The 19,183-nt window shown below is 36.4% G+C and overlaps 1 protein-coding gene across 1 annotated transcript in view; it reads left to right on the top strand.

The window, feature by feature from the left end:
* Positions 1-962: 962 nt before the first annotated feature.
* nadka (NAD kinase a) overlaps positions 963-19,183 on the top strand; it is a 32,685-nt gene continuing 14,464 nt past the window's right edge. The window contains exons 1-6 of the mRNA XM_056464582.1: positions 963-1,162; positions 4,783-4,961; positions 11,397-11,480; positions 14,531-14,660; positions 16,975-17,080; positions 17,532-17,617. Of these exons, the coding sequence (XP_056320557.1) occupies positions 4,783-4,961; positions 11,397-11,480; positions 14,531-14,660; positions 16,975-17,080; positions 17,532-17,617 (585 nt within the window). The 5' untranslated portion in view covers positions 963-1,162. The remainder of the gene's footprint in view (positions 1,163-4,782; positions 4,962-11,396; positions 11,481-14,530; positions 14,661-16,974; positions 17,081-17,531; positions 17,618-19,183) is intronic.

The following is a 19,183-nucleotide window of genomic DNA, read 5'->3' as shown; positions in this document are numbered from 1 at the left end:
ACAGAATTGTCATTTTTGGGTGAACTATGCCTTTAATATAATTTAAATATACATATTAATGTTCATTCATTCATTCATTCATTTTCTTTTCAGCTTAGTCTCTTTATTAATCCAGGGTCGCCACAGCGGAATGAACCACCAACTTATCCAGCATATGTTTTACGCAGCAGATGCCCTTCCAGCTGCAACCAATCTCTGGGAAACATCCATACACACTCATTCACAAACACACACACTACGGACAATTAAGCCTACCCAATTCACCTGTACCACATGTCTGGAGCACCCGGGGGAAACCCACGCGATTGCAGGGAGAACATGCAAACTCCACACAGAAACGCCAACGGACTCGGCTGGAACCAGCAACCTTCTTGCTGTGAGGCGACAGCACTACCTACTACTCCCCATATATTCATATTTAAATTTAATAAACATTTTTTTTCTTTAGGTTTTTTCTTTTATTGACCCAATCCTCTAGTTATCCATTCACTATTCCATTCAACAGTTATGACATTTCCTTTAGGAATTCTATAACTATATTAAGTATTAAGTATTAAGTCTATATTAAGTATTTGAAGCATGTTTTGTATTTGATTCATCCCATCAATAGAACAACTTTTGATAATATAATTAAAAGCAATAACTATGATGTTAAAATATGTATATTTCATCCAGTGAACCAGTAATTACTGTCGAACCACATAAATAAATATTCATAAGGCAAGCAGGCCCCGCCCACTGTCTGTGTCTTTCTATCTCACACTTTAATTACATAGGAAGCATATCAATGATATTAAAATATGTATATTTAAAATAACCCAGTGTACCAATAATTATTGTCGAACCATAGTGTCGAACGACGCTTTAATAAATAAATATTCATAAGGCAAGCAGGCCACGCCTACTCAGCACACTCATCCAATCAGCGCGCAGAACGGCTGTCGTCTCAGGGAAGTGTCGAGCTCGTGAACAGATGACAGCTGAGGAGAGACTGCAGAACCGGTTAGCCTACTCTCCGTCCACGTTAATAACGCGATGGAAGTGTTAATATCCTACATTCAGAGTCAAACGGGATAACGCATGCTGTGTTATTAGCCATTCAGTGGGCTAAAGAAAGTGTTCTGGCTAATTTTCGGCGGGGGATCGGGAGCGCGCATGTGAGGTATGATACGTTACTCTTCTGACACATTAGCGGCTAACGCTTTAACCTGTGCTTTATATACTTTCTTTTAGAACTCATTTGGTCAAAATAAGAGATTTATATCCATAGTTTACTATTCCACGTGTGATATTGTGTTCATCGCAGGTGCATGCTTTGTTTTTGACTCGAATCGCTACAAAAATGCTGCCCAGACCGCTTAGACCAGCTTAGAAACGAGCTTTTCCACTAAAGTACAATTAAGTTAGCGTAAACATTGCGCTTTACGTAATATATAATAAATGCTTTTCCTACAATCCGTCATCTTAACTACTGTTTTGTCCATTCAAACCACAATGAATGACATCAGGGCGTCAGTGTGTTTTTAGAAGTGTTTAGGCGTCATTTCATAAGCTTTATATTCATAAATGTTCACAAATGTACTTTTATTCTTGGCTTACTTTAGTTGTTCAGTCACGGATAAAACATTAACAGTTATTATTGAACTGTTATATAATGGTGACTTGTCTTAATTTCCCACTGTAGTCTCTTTAAGCAGGTTATAAGAAGTAAAAAGATTGTAACACAAAAATATAAAGTTGTTACACCAAATTCCCTGTAAATATTAAGGTAAAGTGGGTTTTATATTCACATATTCAGACTTTCTCCTTAATGATATCACTTCAGAGAAGTATTCTTTGCAAATTCTAAATAACGAAATCATATTAGCAGCCAAGTACTTTCACTGTTCGGTCAAATAAATAGTCCTAATGTTGTTTTCATTCATACTTGCATGTGATTTCAGACTCAAAGTACCATGGGAAACAATATAGGTAGTGTCACAAGTTTACAAGTTAAATATAAAACTGTACCTCAATCCTGTAAATATGATATGACTGTAAATTGTTAATGACTTAATAGATCTATTAGAACCCATGGCTGTAATTGTATTCCTGGGTTCCTCAAAACAAGAGATAAATCAATAAAAGTACTTTTTGTCAGTGACACGTTACAGTCACTCCTTGTTTGTTAGATCTTACAAACTTTCGAAATTTCCACATTTTTAATTTGACAATGTACCAGAAAACGTATTATGCACAGATATATTGTTTGGCGGTAGGGCTGGGCGATATGGCAAAAATGAAACCTCGATAATTATTTTCTGTATTGAACTATAGCAATATGTATTTCAATATAAGTTGTTAATGCTTCCAGATTTAAAAGAGTACCCCAACAATGACTGAAGCTACAAAAATGAGAGGGTCCATTAAATGGCTTAACTTATTTTCGGCCGACAAACATCTCTAATATCAACACATTTCTAGATTCCCATTGTTGCACATTTCTGCTGTGTGATTGTCCAGAGTCCAGAGCTTATTATTGTTTCATGCATTCATTTTCTTTTCTGCTTAGTCCCTTTATTAATCCAGGGTCGCCAAAAGCGCCAACTTATCCAGCACATGTTTTACGCAGCGGATGCCCTTCCAGCCGCAACCCATCTCTGGGAAACACCCATACACACTCATTCACTCTCATACACTACGGACAATTTAGCCTACTTAATTCACCTGTACTGCATGTCTTTTGGACTTGTGGGGGAAGCCGCAGCACCCGGGGGAAACCCACACAAACGCAGGGAGAACATGCAAACTCCACACAGAAACGTCAACTGACCCAGCCGAGGCTCGAACCAGCGACCTTCTTGCTGTGAGGCGACAGCGCTACCTACTGCGCCACTGCTTATCATTGTTATTGACAAATTTTATTGTGATTCAATATAATATCGTTTATCAGCCCAGCCCTATTTGGCAGTAGTAAAAAATGCATCAAATTTATCAAATATTTTTAAAAATCATTGCAATATTAAGTAAAGATCAGGTTCCATGAAGACATTCTGTACATTTCCTACGATAAATGTAACAAAACTCAATTTTTGACTAGTAATATGCATGTCTAAGATCTTATTTTGAATGATTTTAAAGGCAATATTCTCAATATTTTGATTTGTTTGAACCCTTAGATTCAAGATTACAAATAGTGAAATCTGGGCCAAATATTGTCTGGGCCTATCCTAAAAAAGTATACATCAGTGAAATGTTTATTTATTCAGCTTTCAGGTGATGTGTAGATCTAAATTTAAAAAGAAAGAGGCACTCATGACTGGTTTTGTGGACCAGGCTCACATTTACACTTTCCTTAAATATGGGTGGATTAAAACTAAAACATAATTAAAAAGCAACACTCAATCAGGAAGTTTAGTCAACTCAGAAATATATGAATATTTTTGCCGAATATCTTAATAGCGCATTCATAGACAGTTTAAAAACTCTATATAGATTATACGTAAGTGGTGCTTTTCTGTTATGTCAGATGAGATATTCATTTTCCTAAATTATTCTTATTAGTCAAGACAAATGCTTTATATGATGTAGATTGCGTCAGAGTAACTTTACATACAGATAAAGAACAAAAACCATAACATTGACGTCCTTTAGAGTGTGTGTGTGTGTGAAGTTTCAGCTCAAAATATCACACAAATAATACTTTATAACTCTCTGAAACTGACCCTTTTAGGCTTTGATCCTAATTGTATCATTTTTGGGACTGTTGCTTTATATGCAAATGAGATTGTGCTCTTTTCAAAAGAGGGCGGGGCTACACACGCCTATGTGTCATGCATAGCGGCAGATTCAAAACTCTAATGCTGTGTTCACACCAGACGCCGATGAAACGTCAAGCTTGAGTGATCTACATGTTAAGTCAATGTAAAGACTTGAATAGACATCCTGCGGTGGAATATGCGTGAACGAGGTCACGTAAATTATGCAATTCACACGAATGTAGCGCAGTCTAGTTGTACGTTTTGCACATTTGACGCGCGTATCGCACATTTTGCACGAATCGCGTTTTCATTCTTTAGCGGACATTCGCACCGCGCTAACATTATTGTGAAGTGATTTTGATGCACAAATGAAGTTAGTAAACTTAAAATGTTCACACGTCTATTTACGCCTGAATAGCACGATTTATTCACACGCTCCGCATCTGGTGTGAACACAGCATAATGGCAGACGGCTGCTTCTCAGGGCTGTTTAAAGAGGGGGAGATGGTCACTAGTGGGCGGGGCTGAACTTAAGTGTTTTTTTTAATAATCAAACGTCCCCGCGTCGCAAAACACAACGAATCGATTATGAAATTCGTTGCCAACTCTTTTAGTAACTTTTAATCGATTCGTTGTTACAGCCCGACATACCGACAAAACATCTCTAATATTAACACGGTTTCAGATTCCCATTGTTGCACATTTCTGCTATGTGATTGGCTCTTAGATCAATATAGAGTAAAAAAAGTCCAGAGATTATCATTGTTATTGGCATAAATTTTATAGCGATTCGATATAATATCATTTATTTGCGCAGAACTATTTGGCAGTAGTAAAAATGCATCAAATTAAAAAATATTTTTAAAAATCATTGCAATATTAAGTAAAGATCAGGTATAACCAAGTTAGAACCTGGTTATATTCACCCCTTAAACAAGTGATTTTTACATAATAGGTCCTCTTTAAATGCAGCATGTTGTGTTAGTGTTTGTATGCATTGTGTTTAAAAGCTAACACTCATGTTTTGTTGTGTTGCTTGCAGATGGAGGCTTCCGGAGCGTCTAAATGGACACTGAAGTCCGATGCGAGCTCGAAGCCGTTTCCCTACTGTTGCTCGGGCTCTGATGGCAGTGAGGAGCTCTTGCGTGGAAAGTTTTTCCGCAACAGAACTAAAGCCAGGAGTATGTCTATGCCATCAGCACAGAGCTCTGCTAAATTCAGGTAACGCAATACACACTTAAACTGATTTTAAAGCTCTCGTGAATTTAAAATAACGTTTTTTAGATGTTAGCATTAGTATTGTTCGTTTTTAAGATATCGATAAGCTAGTGCGCTCCAAAACAGTGACAAAATTCACATTTAGATGATATAAACCTGGTGTAAACATCTAAAGTTTGCAGTTTGTCACTTACTTTTTTCACATCACCTCATACAGTTTCTCATTCAATCTTCTGACCAATCAAATGCTTTCTAGTGTCTGACATGCCCCGCCCCCTTCTTCTAACTGGCTTTTCATTTGACGCGCTTGAGCTCAACCACTCTCACTGGCAGAGCTGTGAGAAAAGCAAAAGGCTACTGGTTGTTTTTTTAAAAAGGGGATGAGCTACTATATGCCCCGCCCTCTCTTCATGTTTCAGTTGAGATCGCGTCAGATATCGAATAAAAATGCACATTTCAAAGCACTTCATGGGACTACCACAGCTTAATTATGCACGATTAGGATCAGTGTAGGGTAAGATTACTTTTAAAAGTAATATATTGCTTTTTAAAGTAACTAAATGTGTTACTTAGATACTTTTTAAGAAAAATAATGTAAAAGTATATGTTATTATGTTGGTTTTATTTTTGTAAAGATCAAACTAATCCACACTAATACTTTTTTATTTAAAAAAGCATATTTTTCTCTCCGTTTCAGCCTGAAGATGGCGTTTTTAGGAAACAAAAACATCTTTTTGAAAACGCTGTCCAAAGTGGAGGCAGCATGGTGGCTCAGTGGTTAGCACTGCCGCCTCACAGCAAGAAGGTTGCTGGTTCGAGTCCTGGCTGGGTCAGTTGGCATTTATATGTGGAGTTTGCATGTTCTCCCCATGTTGGCGTGGGTTTTGTTCAGGTGCTTCGATTTCCCCCACAGTCCAAACACATGCACTATAGGGGAATTGTATAAACCAAATATGCTGTAACATATGCTGGAATAGTTGGCGGTTCATTCTGCTGTGGTGACCCAAAGGAAAATGAATGAATGTCCAAAGGGGTTAAAATTACATGCGCAGTACATGAATGAAAACATTTTCAGTACTTGTAATTGACGATTGAATGAATTAAAAACCATAGTGTGGACAATGAGCATTTTTAGACAAATTTATCTGGATTTGTGTAGTTGTAGCCTAAGATTGTAATATGTAAACATTTTTAACACTTTATTTATAGGATAACAAAGTCAAAAACATCAAAAAAGTAATAAATAACTTTAAAAAAATAACTTTACCCATGTTTTTAATCATTAGTATTGTGTTATAACTTGAATCACTCACGCTTTGTAAAATCATATATCATATCAATTTAGATTGACTGGTTAGTTCGATTCTTTTACATTAAGAGTTATGGATGTGACTGTGTGAACACGCCTTTAGGACCTGTTTTATTGGAACAAACACTGTGCATGGTTTAACCGCAAGTTACTTAGGGCAAATTACAGTCTAAATTATTTAAAGGATAGCTTTAAATGATTTTCCATTGAACACTGATCTACAGTATGATTTGTTTCTGGCTCGAGGCTAAATGCACTTTGCTAGTAACAATGAGAGTTAAACACCTGCTGGAATGGCGTTTTAATGTTCATTATGTGCATTATTTGAACCTTGTCTAGTTATTGTTACTTTCTTTTGTCTGAGCAGTAGTTTTCTGTAGGGCTGCACGCTCATTCTTACTCATGTATGATGCGAGTTGTATTGGGATTTTGCTGTTGCACTATTACTCAAGTTTTTTTTTATTTAACAGCACAACAGTTACATTATTATAGTAGATTTCTTCTCTTTCTTTCTTTTTTTACAAAATGTTATTAAATGGTAATTGCAATTTCCCTGTTATTATTATTATTATTATTATTATTATTATTATTATTATTATTATTATTATTTACTTATTTACTTACTCCCAGGGCCGTTTATATCGAAGTTTATATTTAGCCGCACCATATATTGGTGTTTCGTAACATCTAATTTTTACGAGGTTGATCGTTAGCCCAAAGTCTAACTCCCAGCCTGGAGAACCAGGACAATTTAACTTACCCAATTCCCCTATAGTGCATGTGTTTGGACTGTGGGGGAAACCAGAGCACCCGGAGGACGCCCACCCCAACACTGGGTGAACATGCAACCAACTGCTGTGAGGCGACAGCGCCACCCACTGCGCCTGCGTGCTACCCTATTATTATTATTATTATTATTATTATTATTATTATTATTATTATTATTATTATTATTATTATTATACTGAATTTGTAAAAAAATATTTATAATAATTATGTTATATAAATAAAAAATAAAAGTTATTATGTAAATATAAGAATTGCACTATTACTCAATTAATTTGCTTGTTTTATAACATAAGTTACATTATTATAAAATATTTTTATTATTGTTGTTTTATTATTGTAAATTGTTATTTAATGGTAATTGCAATACAAAAATTTGTGTTATTATTATTATAATTATTATTATACAGAATTAAAAAAAAGGAAATATTTATAATAGTTAAATTATGTAAATAAAATATAGAATAGTTATTGTATGAATATAATAGTTGTGCTATTACTCAATTCATTTACTTATTTTATAGCATAAAAGTTACATTATTGTGAAATGTATTGTAAAACATATGCTGGATAAGTTGGTGGTTCATTCCGCTGTGGCGACCCCAGGTCAATAAAGGGACTAAGCCGAAAAGTAAATAAATGAATGAATGGAAATCATACAAATTTTTAGCAAATTACTTTTGGTCTTGGTTATATTCCTTGGATCCCACGGAGAACATAAATATAATTTATTCCCTAGTTGACACAACTACCTGTCCACCACCTTGACCTAGTTTGAAAATCTGTTGTTTTGAACTCTCCTTAAATCAAAGTTATCGAATTTTACAGTTGCTCTGTAGATTGTTGGTGTGGTTTGATTATGATGTGGCCGCTAGGCTGCTTGGTCCCGATAATTGCTGCTTGCATCTGTCTTTTGTTGATGAGTTTATTATTATGCTGAGTTGGTCAAAAAAGTTTAATGTTCAGCTTTACCTGAAAGGAGAAGAGTTTGTCTTTTTTTTTTTTTTTTTTCAGTTTTCTTGGTAATGAGTAAAAGATATGTCTAATAACACTGTTCGTGAGAAAAGAAATTCCCAGCTTTAATCAAACAACCTATTTTTAATTTATTTTTGCACAACCCCAAAAACCACTCGACTCTGTTAATCACTAAATGATTCATTCTTGCCAAATACAGCTATTCCAGTCAACATTTCTGTATATATTCAGATTGCAATACCTAAAGTTGATGATTTTAATGGATTATTATTTAGAATGAGTTGATTTTAATTCTTAATTAATTCTAAAAATATTTCCCAGTTGCTGTTTAACAAAGAGAAGATTGTCAATACATTTCTAAACATAGTAGCTTTTCTAACTAATTTCTAATACCTAAATTCTTTTCTCTTTGCCATGATGACAGCACATAATATTAGACTAGATATTCTTCAAGACACTAGTATTCAGCTTAAAGTGACATTTAAAGGCTTAACTAGGGTATCTAGGCAAGTTTAGGATATTTGGACAGTGGTTTGCTCTGTAGACAATCAAAAAAATATATTTCTTAAGGGGGCTAATAATATTGACCTTGAAATGGCAAAAAAAAATTATCATTATTTATTTACTATTATATTTTTCTTCTGGAGTAAGTATTATTTCTTTTAGTTTGGCTGGAATAAAAAAAAATACATGTAAAAACTGCTGTGCTCATTATTATTAGCCCCCTTAAGAATTATATATATTTTTTCCAATTGGCTACAGACGTCCAGTAATTTACCTAATTATCCTAACTTGCCTAGTTAGTTTAAATTAATATCCTAATTAATAACCACTTTAAGCCGAATACTAGTATCTTGCAAAATAACCAGTAAAATACTGTCATCATGGCAAAGACAAAGAAAAGTAGTTATTAAACTATTATTAAGAGAAAAAACAATATTTTAACATCATTGTTTGGTGACTTTATAATTGAAAATGACTGTAAAAAACACACCCTTATAGGAAGAGAGTAATAATTAGAAGATTAGTTGAGCTAAAACCTCACTGACACCATACTAATGACTAACTTTTAATAACTCATCTCTAATCACTGATTTATTTTCTCTTTGCCATGATGACAGCACATAATATTAGACTAGATATTCTTCAAGACACTTCTATACAGGTTAAAGTGACATTTAAAGGTTTAACTAGGGTAATTAGGGTAAAGTTAGGGTAATTAGGCAAGTCATTGTATAACAGTGGTTTGTTCTGGAGACAATCCAAAACTAATATTGCTGAAGGGGGCTAATAATATTGACCCTAAAATGGCTTTAAACATTAAGAACTGCTTTCATTCTAGCCGAAATAAAACAAATCAGACTTTCTGCAGAAGAAAAAATATTATAGGAAATACTGTGTGAAATTCCTGAATCTGTTCAACATCATTTGGGAAATATTTGAAAAATAATACATATGTCACTATAAAATATTGTGCGTCTCTAGTTATCTGGTCTATTGTCTGCATAAGTGTGTGTATATAATTTTATCTACAACTTTAACACAAGATTGCTCTATCTTACCGCATACTTTCCAAAACTGCATCAGTCTTTCCACACGTTTGCAACACTTCTGCTTTAGTAAATGTTGTATAAGCTCTGTGTGTAATATTGGTTGTCATGTGGCTAATGGGGAAATTCAGTATTTTGAACATACTCTGCATAGCCTAATAACAACTGCTGTCTCTAGCGCTGTAATCTAATAAGTAAATAATGTAATAAGTAAATCTAAATTTATATTTGAATGGGGCTGCATGGTGGCGCAGTGGGTAGCACGTTCGCCTCACAGCAAGAAGGTTGGTGGTTTGAGCCTCGGCTGGGTCAGTTGGCGTTTCTGTGTGGAGTTTTCATGTTCTCCCCTTGCTGGCATGGGTTTCCTCCGGGTGCTTCGGTTTCCCACACAAGTCGTAAGACATGTGGTGTAGGTGAATTGGGTAAGCTAAATTGGCCGTAGTGTAGTGATGGGTTGCAGCTAGAAGGACATCCGCTGTGTAAAACATGTGCTGGATAAGTTGGCGGTTCATTCCGCTGTGGTGACCCCAGATTAATAAAGGGACTAAGCCGAAAAGAACATGAATGAATGATTATTTGAATAAGTGGCCGCATGGTGGCTCAGTGGATGTTGCAAACTGATATTTTTCTATACTATTATTCTGCTTTGTCTGTATAGTCACGCAAACACTTGCTTGTAGAGCGAGTAGTTTAATCGTTTTCTGTGGTTTATTATTCCGATTCAGTTGCCTATATGGGAGAATTGACTAGGACATTTTTAAACGGTTGTAAAAATGGCCGCATTTCCGCATTAAAGAATAAGGTCAATAGCGAGAGATGATTGACTCCTGTACTAGTAGGCGGGGCTTCATTTGCCATATTGACCCTTACACTTTTCCCCATTCAAAACCATATGAGTGACATGTATTGTGTATTCTACATTCGTTAAACATACTAAATTGTACGAATGAGATCGTATGAATTCATACGAATTAGCCACGAAGTCAAAAAGTTACGAATTACCGCGAGATTGTGTGGGAAAATTGCCCTTTTTCTTCAGTCGTCAGTAAGGATAGAAGCGACTCGAGCTCGAGATGAGAAAACAGACAGTGTGGGGTCAGATCAAATGTTGCTGCCATTCATCTTTATATAAACATAATAGCTGATATACAGGTGAAGTCAGAATTATTAGTGCTCCTGTGAATTTCTTCAGATATTTCCCAAATGATGTTAAACAGATTCAGGAATTTCTCACAGTATTTCCTATAATATTTTTTCTTCTGGAGAAAGTCTTATTTGTTTTATTTCAGCTAGAATGAAAGCAGTTTTTAATTGTTTTAAAGCCATTTTAAGGTCAATATTATTAGCCCCCTTCAGCAATATTAGTTTTGGATTGTCTCCAGAACAAACACTGTTATACAATGACTTGCCTAATTACCCTAACTTTACCCTAATTACCCTAGTTAAGCCTTTAAATGTCACTTTAAGCTGAATACTAGTGTCTTGAAGAATATCTAGTCTAATATTATGTGCTGTCATCATTGCAAAGAGGAAAGAAATCAGTTATTAGAGATGAGTTATTAAACTATTATTATAGGAAATGTGTAAAAACAAATCTTCCCTCCGTTAAACAGAAATTGGGGATAAATACATACAGGAGGGCGAATAATTCAACTATATGAAATGAGCTGTATCTTGATATGAGATTTTTTGTCATTCGATTGCACAGGCCTACTTGTGTCCATTATCTTTGCTTGCAGCTTTGTTTTTTACTGGATATTCTTGAAATTAGAGCCGAATGCTGAGGTGAAATCATATCTCTGTTCTGCTCTTTCACAGGAGGACACAATCACTTCATGGACCAAGCCCTGTCACCACATTTGGGCCCAAAGCCTCCATACTGAAGAACCCTAAAGCTGTCATGTGAGTCCTTTATAAACTATTTATGTTGACCTGTTACTAGAGCTGTCACATTAATCAATACATCGCACAACACATGGACATGACCTAAATCATTTTTGGGTGATGCAATATACATCGCCCATACATAAAAACCAATTCTAGCAACATTTGAGCTGATCTCAACATCTCTATATCTATTAGAGCTGTCATTGTCAGCATGGTTAATAAAACACTACAGTATCTACTGTAAATTACTATAGTATATTTTCATGTGGGTGCCTGATGACTGACAATAGATCTGGTAACAGATATCGCAGCCTCTGTTACTCTTTACCTTGTTAACATTTATTATTATTAATGTTTATTATCATTTATTGTCATTTATTATTTATTATTATTATTATATTTAGGTGCAATATATCGTATGACAAAAAATAGATACTGTGACAGGCCTATGTTACCTAGGCTGCATTTACACTACATGCGATTATATGTCACAATCTGTTGAGGGGAAAAAGGGGCGAGGACCCAAGTGCAGGATAAATAAGAATTTATTTATAATAAAACAAAAAGAAAGGCAAAAACAGCAAAACAAACTACCCCGAGGGGGAAACCATGAATAATAAAGCAAAAACAAACTTGACTGGGTTGGCTGGACAAAGTAGGGCTAGACACAACAGGACAGGGAAATATCGACGGCATATGATGACGAACTGGCACAGGACAGGAGACATGAGGAGAATATAAGCAGGGTCAAATTAATACACAACAGATGAACATAATTAACTAATAATGGGTTAACAAGGAGGGTGGGACTAGACGATAGACGGGAGAACACCTGACACAAGGAGACAACACAAGCCAGGTGCTCACATAAAATAAGACTAGAACACGCAGCCAATGAGAGTACTCATTAACCGCGTGTTCGTATGACAAGACAAACAACATTGAAGCACACAACAAAAGCACGCGACCAATGTAAACACAGAGCCACGTGCTTTGACAGACGCAAGACACGAGCACACGATAAGTGAAAACACCTTACCGTGCGCTCACATAAATGCAACGCGCATGTTTCATCTAACCAACTAGACGGAGACGCTGAGAATGAAACAACGCGATGCTGACGAAACAACACAAACACGAGTACCCCGCGCGCCCGCATCAAGCGGAAGCGCGCACGATCCGCGCGCACATATGACGACGCGCACCCCAGACAAGACAAAACGAGCCAAGCACTACAGGACAAGACAAAACCGAGCTAGTGTCCGGACTCTGCCACCAAAACAAGAATTTACAAGACCAGAGTGGCAGAACCCTGACATTATATGCATTTATTTTTTGTTGTTTTGTTTTGAGAACCCACTTAAGGCTGATTTGTACTTCTGCGTCAAGCGCACGCGTAGGCTGCGTCGTAGCATACGCGTGCGCTTGACGCAGAAGTACAGATCAGCCTTAAGTGGGTTGTCAAAACACATTTTATCCTCACGCATAGCCCCTCGCTGTGGCCGTCGGCGTCGCTAGCCTCCCCAAAAATATAACGCGTACGCGTAGCGCAAGCTCTGTGATTGGTTATCTTGGTAGCGCTGACGAGTGTGGCCGGAGGTGAGAGCCGCGCGAGCGTGATGCAGCAGGTGTTTACAAGTGTGGAGTCCCGTGAAGGAGCTCCGGATGGAGACTGATTCAGGTGTGTTTGATTAGGGAGAGGTTGAAAATGTGTACTGTTGGTGTGCCTTCAGGAACAGGGTTGGGAAACACTACGTTAAAGCGTTAAGCAAACAATGCACAGCACTACTACGATTACAGAAAAGTTTGCGCCGTTATAATTCACTTACTTTTTAATACGTATTATTGCTTGCAAGTTCGTGCTTAAGTCCTGTACGAATTTCACAGCCGACGAGGCGGACTGGATCCATGACTTTTCCCCGTTAGGCAGAGTGATGCGCAGTCTCGCTGGGTACAGGAGCGCTGGTTTGTACCCCCGCTTGTATAGCTCGGCCATCGGACCTCTGTATTCAGCACGCTGTTTCAAAACGTCAGGGCTGTAATCATCAAAAAGGCGTATTGGGTGGCTTTTGTAGTACAAGGTTCCCCGTTTACGAGCTTCGCGGATAACCAGGTCTTTAACTTGGAAGCGGTGAAAGCGTAAGATTACTGGCCTTGGTTTTCCTCCTGGAGCTGGTTTCGGAGCAAGGCTTCGATGTGCTCTATCAAGTTCGGGGGGTGAAGCAAGGACATCCGTGCCAAAAACATCCGCAAGTAGTTTGGAAAAAAACTCGGTTGGACGGGGACCCTCGATTGATTCCGGTAAGCCAATGATCCGTACGTTTTGGCGTCTGCTGCGGCCCTCCAGGTCAGATACTTTAAGTTTGAGCTGCTCGTTATCCTTCAGCAAATCGGAACAAGTTTTTTCCAGCTGCTGCAGCCGCTGGTCAACGAGCGTGGCATTTGTTTCCAGAGAGCCAATGCGTTGCCCGTGGGTCGGCAACAGTGGAATTAATGCTGTCCAACGTTGAAGCGAGGGACTCAAACGAGGACTTAAAATCGCTTGACAGGCCCTCTCTCAGTTCCTCCAGGAGCGCGCTAATGTCGGCCATAGTTATGCTAGATGCTGACGAAAGTTCCTTGTCTTTTTCTGATTGCTTTCCTTTAGCCTTTGACATGGTAACGCGATCAAATTGACTGCAGTAAGTTATGAAAACTCTCGTTAGCCCAATAACTGAAAAAAACGATGTCTATTAAGATAATTATAAGTAAAGCTGTGGGAGCAAGCGGAGCACGCGACTACCCTGCACGCCTCATAACCGGAAGTCCAACATTCTTAATACGTATTATAACGCGCTATTAAAAAAAAAAAAAACTGAATGTTTTGAATGAGAAGCTGTACTGTAGCCGTGGCGGGATGAAGTTTGGTGTGGTGCCCCACCATGGACGAATGAATGTACTGCAAACCATGCATTTACTGAAGATTCACTCCTGTGGTCAAATATAAACGTTTTCATAAATCCGAGAAGTCCGATGATTGATGTACCGGTGCTGACCGCAGTGTCTGTTCGTATCTGTGCATTCAGGCATATTCAGGATCCAGCCAGGCAGAGGCTGACGTGGAGCAAACCACCCAAAAGTGTCCTTATTATAAAGAAGATCAGAGACGCCGGTCTGCTGCAGCCTTTCAAAGAACTCTGCACTTTCCTGACACAGGTGAGAGGAGCTAACGGCACTGAGCGCTGCAGAAATGAGGAATGCAGACGGGGAATTTGACGAATGTTGAAGGTTGAAACGCTCCTGCGAGACATGATGGTGGGAAAGTGACAGGGCCGTCAGGTGGACAGATGGGGCTCAGGAGAAACTGTTAGAAGACTGCTGAGAAGAAAACAGTGGGCTACCATCAAGTGTGTGTGCGTATGCATGTGTGTGTGTGTGTGTGTGTACGCCTTTGTGTCTGTGCATATTTGTGTGTGTGTGAGTGCGTGTGAGTGAATGTGTGTGGGTTTGTATGTGCGTGCGTGCGTGTGTCTGAGCATGTGTGCATGTGCATGAGTGTGCAAGTATGAATGTGTGTGTGTGTGCGTGCGTGTGTGGGCCTGAGTGTGTGTGTGGATGCTGGCCTGTGTGGATACGTGTGTGTGTGAGTGCATGTGTGTCAGCTTGTGCATGTATGCGCGCCTGTGTGTGTGCTTGTGTGTGTGTATGTTTGTGTGTGAGAGCGTGTGTATGCGTGCGCATGCTTGTGTGTGCGTGCATGTGAGTGCGCAAGTGTGTGTAAGTGTGTGTGTGTGTGTGTCTGAGCATGTGTGTGTGCATGTATGAATGTGCGAGTGTATGTATGTGCGTGTGCTTGTGTGGGTGCGTACGTGTCTGTGTGTGTGCGCACACGTGTGGATGCGTACATGTGAGTGTACCTGTGTGTGTGTGTGTGCTTGTACGTGTGTGCGTGCGTGCATGCATGTGTGTGCAAGTTTGAGTTTCTGTGTGTGTGCAAGAATGTGTGTGTGTGTGTGTGTGTATGTCTGAGCTTGTGTGTCTGCATGTGAGTGTGCAAGTGTGATTGGATATGTGTGTGTGTGTATGTATGTGTGTGTGTGCGCGTGCCTGCGTGCATGTGTGAATGTGTGTGTGTGTGTGTGCGTGTGCGTGTGCGTGCGTGCATGTGAGTTCGTTTGTGTTTGTGTGTGTGCATTTGTGCATGTGAGTGAGTGTGTGTGTGTGGCGAACTATAGTTTTGAGTGAGTGTGTGCATGTGTGCAGTGGTTTGTGTGTGTGAGTGTGGTGGTCCAGCGCTGCAGCAGTGGTTTGTCTAGTGTACAGGTTTTCAGCTCATTCCTCCGGACAGGAGCTGACAGAGGGATGATTTCAGCACAGGGAGGTGTGTGTGTCTGTGTATCAAAACAATAGAAATCACTCGCATTAATAAGAGAGTAAATATAAGCAGGGGGGCCACCTTCATCACTGTTCTGAAAACACAAACGACTCGAGAACCGGTGGAGTGAGATGACGAGGGCTGTTTCTAAGAAGAAATTTAAGTGGAACTTTTAAGAAGCATGCCTGCAGGCCAAATCACACACACACACACACACACACACACACACACACACACATACACACACACAGAAGAGAACAATAGCATGTGCATTCCTAAAGGTCACACCTGCACTGGATGTTTATTTTATTTTGTTTTATTTTGACCATTTCTTAAGGACACACGCACTCTAGTACTCGTATTTTACCTAGTTTTATTTTATTTTATTTATTTATTTATTTTTAATAGCAAGAACGTTCCTTAAGGTCACACCTGTATGTGATTTTTTTTATTTTATATTTAATTTTATTTTTTAATTTAATTTTAATTTTGTACATTTATTTTAATTTTATTTTATTTTTAATTTAATGTTAATGTTAATTTTATTTTATTTTGGGCACACTTTCACCTGTACTCATATTTTATTTAGTTTTATTTTAAATATTCATTCCTTGAGGTCACACCTGTATGTGATATTTTATTCTATTATTGTTTTATTTATTTATTTTTTATTTTTTTATTTTTTTATTTATTTTATTAAAAAATATATTTTCTTTTCTTTAATTTTGGGCGTTCCTGAAGGACACACTCACACCTGTACTCATATTTTATTTATTTATTTAGTTTTTAATAGCAAGAATGTTCCTTAAGGTCACACCTGTATGTATATTTTATTTATTTATTTATTTATTTATTTATTTGTAGCAAGAACATTTCTTAAGGTTACACCTGTATGTGATATTTTATTTTTATTTTTATTCTTTTTTATTATTTATTTTTATTAAAAATTTTCATATACTTTATTTTAATAACTGATTTAAGTATGTGATTAGTGGTAATCTGTTTAAATCTGAGCCTCTGCCGTGTCACTGACACCATCATCTAAGCACTATCATGCTTCCTTTAAAAGTGCTTGCGTAGTTTTCTTTCATTCATAACATCAGTTTAGTGATTTCAAAACATAATGTTGTGTTTGTTCATTCTTGTGTCTTTCAGCAAAAAAATATGATTGTTTATGTGGAGAGGAAAGTCCTGGAGGATCCAGCCCTTGCCAGTGAGAGCTTTGTCTCCGTCAAGAAGAACATTTGCACTTTTAGAGAAGGTGAGGCTTCATCTTCAATCATTCATTCATTCATTTTCCTTCGGCTTAGTCCCTTATTTATCAGCACTTGCCACAGCGGAATGAACCACCAACTATTCCAGCATATGTTTTATGCAGCGGATGCCCTTCCAGCCACAACCCAGTACTGGGAAACACCCATTCACACTCATTCACACACACACTCATACACTACAGCCAATTTAGTTCATCAATTCCCTTATAGCGCATGTGTTTGGACTGTGGGGGAAACCGGAGCACCTAGAGGAAACCCACACTAACACTGGGAGTACATGCAAACTCCACACAGAAACGCCAACTGACCCAGCCAGGACTCGAACCAGTGACCTTGTTGTGAGGCCTCATTGCTAACCACTGAGCTAGAAACCTTTAAGCAGTGTGTCTGATTTTAGATGCAGAGTGTAAAATGTGACCTGTTGACATGTTTTTGTAGATTATGATGATATTTCCAAATGCGTGGACTTCATCATTTGTTTGGGAGGAGATGGGACTTTACTGTACGCCTCCTCTCTCTTCCAGGTTTGGAAAATATTTATTATTATTATTATTAATAATAATAGTAGTAGTAGTATTAATATTATTATTAGTATTATTATTAGTAGTAATAGTATTAATATTATTATTACAATTATTATTATTATTAGTAGTAGTAATAATAGTAGTAGTAGTAGTATTAATATTATTATTATTATTAGTAGTAGTAGTAGTATTAATTTTATTATTACAATTATTATTAGTAGTAGTAGTAGTATATTTATTTTTATTACAATTATTATTAGTAATAGTAGTAGTAGTAGTATTAATATTATTACTATTATTATTATTAGTAGTAGTAGTAGTATTAAAAATATTATTACAATTATTATTAGTAATAGTAGTAGTAGTAGTATTAATATTATTACTATTATTATTATTAGTAGTAGTAGTAGTATTAAAAATATTATTACAATTATTATTAGTAGTAGTAGTAGTATATTTAATGTTATTATTTTTAGTATTATTATTATTAGTAGTAGTAGTAGTAGTAGTAGTATTAATATTAGTTGTAGTAGTAGTATTAATATTACTATTATTAGTAGTAGTAGTAGTAGTATTAATATTATTACAATTATTATTATTATTATTAGTAGTAGTAGTATTAGTAGTATAATTATTATTAGTAGTAGTATAATTATTATTAGCAGTAATAGTATTATTATTATTATTATTATTATTATTATTATTATTATAAGTAGTAGTAGTAGTAGTAATAATAATATTATTATTATTATTATTAGTAGTAGTATTAATATTATTATTATTAGTAGTAGTAGTAGTATTATTATTATTAGTAGTAGTAGTAATAGTATTAGTATTATTATTATTATTATTATTATTATTATTATTATTATTATTATTATTATTAGTGCTGGGCAAAGATTAATGGCGATTATTCACATGCAAAATAAAAGTTTGTTTTGACAAAGTATATATGTATGTGTGTCAGATATATGTATTATGTATATGCGATACACACACACATACAAAAAAAATATTTACAAAAAACTTACATTTTTATATAATTTTTTATCATATATATATATATACAGTTGAATCAGAATTATTAACCCCTGTGTTTATTTTTTCACCAATTTTTGTTTAACGGAGAGAATATTTTTAACTCTTTTCTAATAATAGTTTAATTTCTCATGATGACAGTACATAATATTTGACTTGATATTTGACTAGATATTTTTCAAGACACTTCTATACAGCTTAAATTGACATTTAAAGGCTTAACTTGATTAATTAGGTTAACTAGGCAGGTTAGGGTAATTAGGCAAGTTATTTTATAACGATGTTTTGTTCTGAAGACAATCGGAAAAAAATATTGCTTAAGGGAGCTATAATATTGAGCTTAAAATGGCTTTAAAACAATGAAGAACTGTTTTCATTCTAGCAGAAATAAAACAAATAAGACTTTCTCCTTAAGAAAAAATATTGTAGGAAATACTGTGAGAAATTCCTGAATCTGTTCAACATCATTTGGGAAAACTTGAAAAAGAAAACAAAAAATCACAGGAGGGCGAATGATTCTGATGTCAA

The sequence above is a fragment of the Danio aesculapii genome, chromosome 8 (genome assembly GCF_903798145.1).
Source record: "Danio aesculapii chromosome 8, fDanAes4.1, whole genome shotgun sequence".
Classification (NCBI taxonomy): domain Eukaryota; kingdom Metazoa; phylum Chordata; class Actinopteri; order Cypriniformes; family Danionidae; genus Danio; species Danio aesculapii.
Note: the sequence above shows the minus strand (reverse complement) of the source record. Positions and strands in the feature narration are given on the sequence as shown.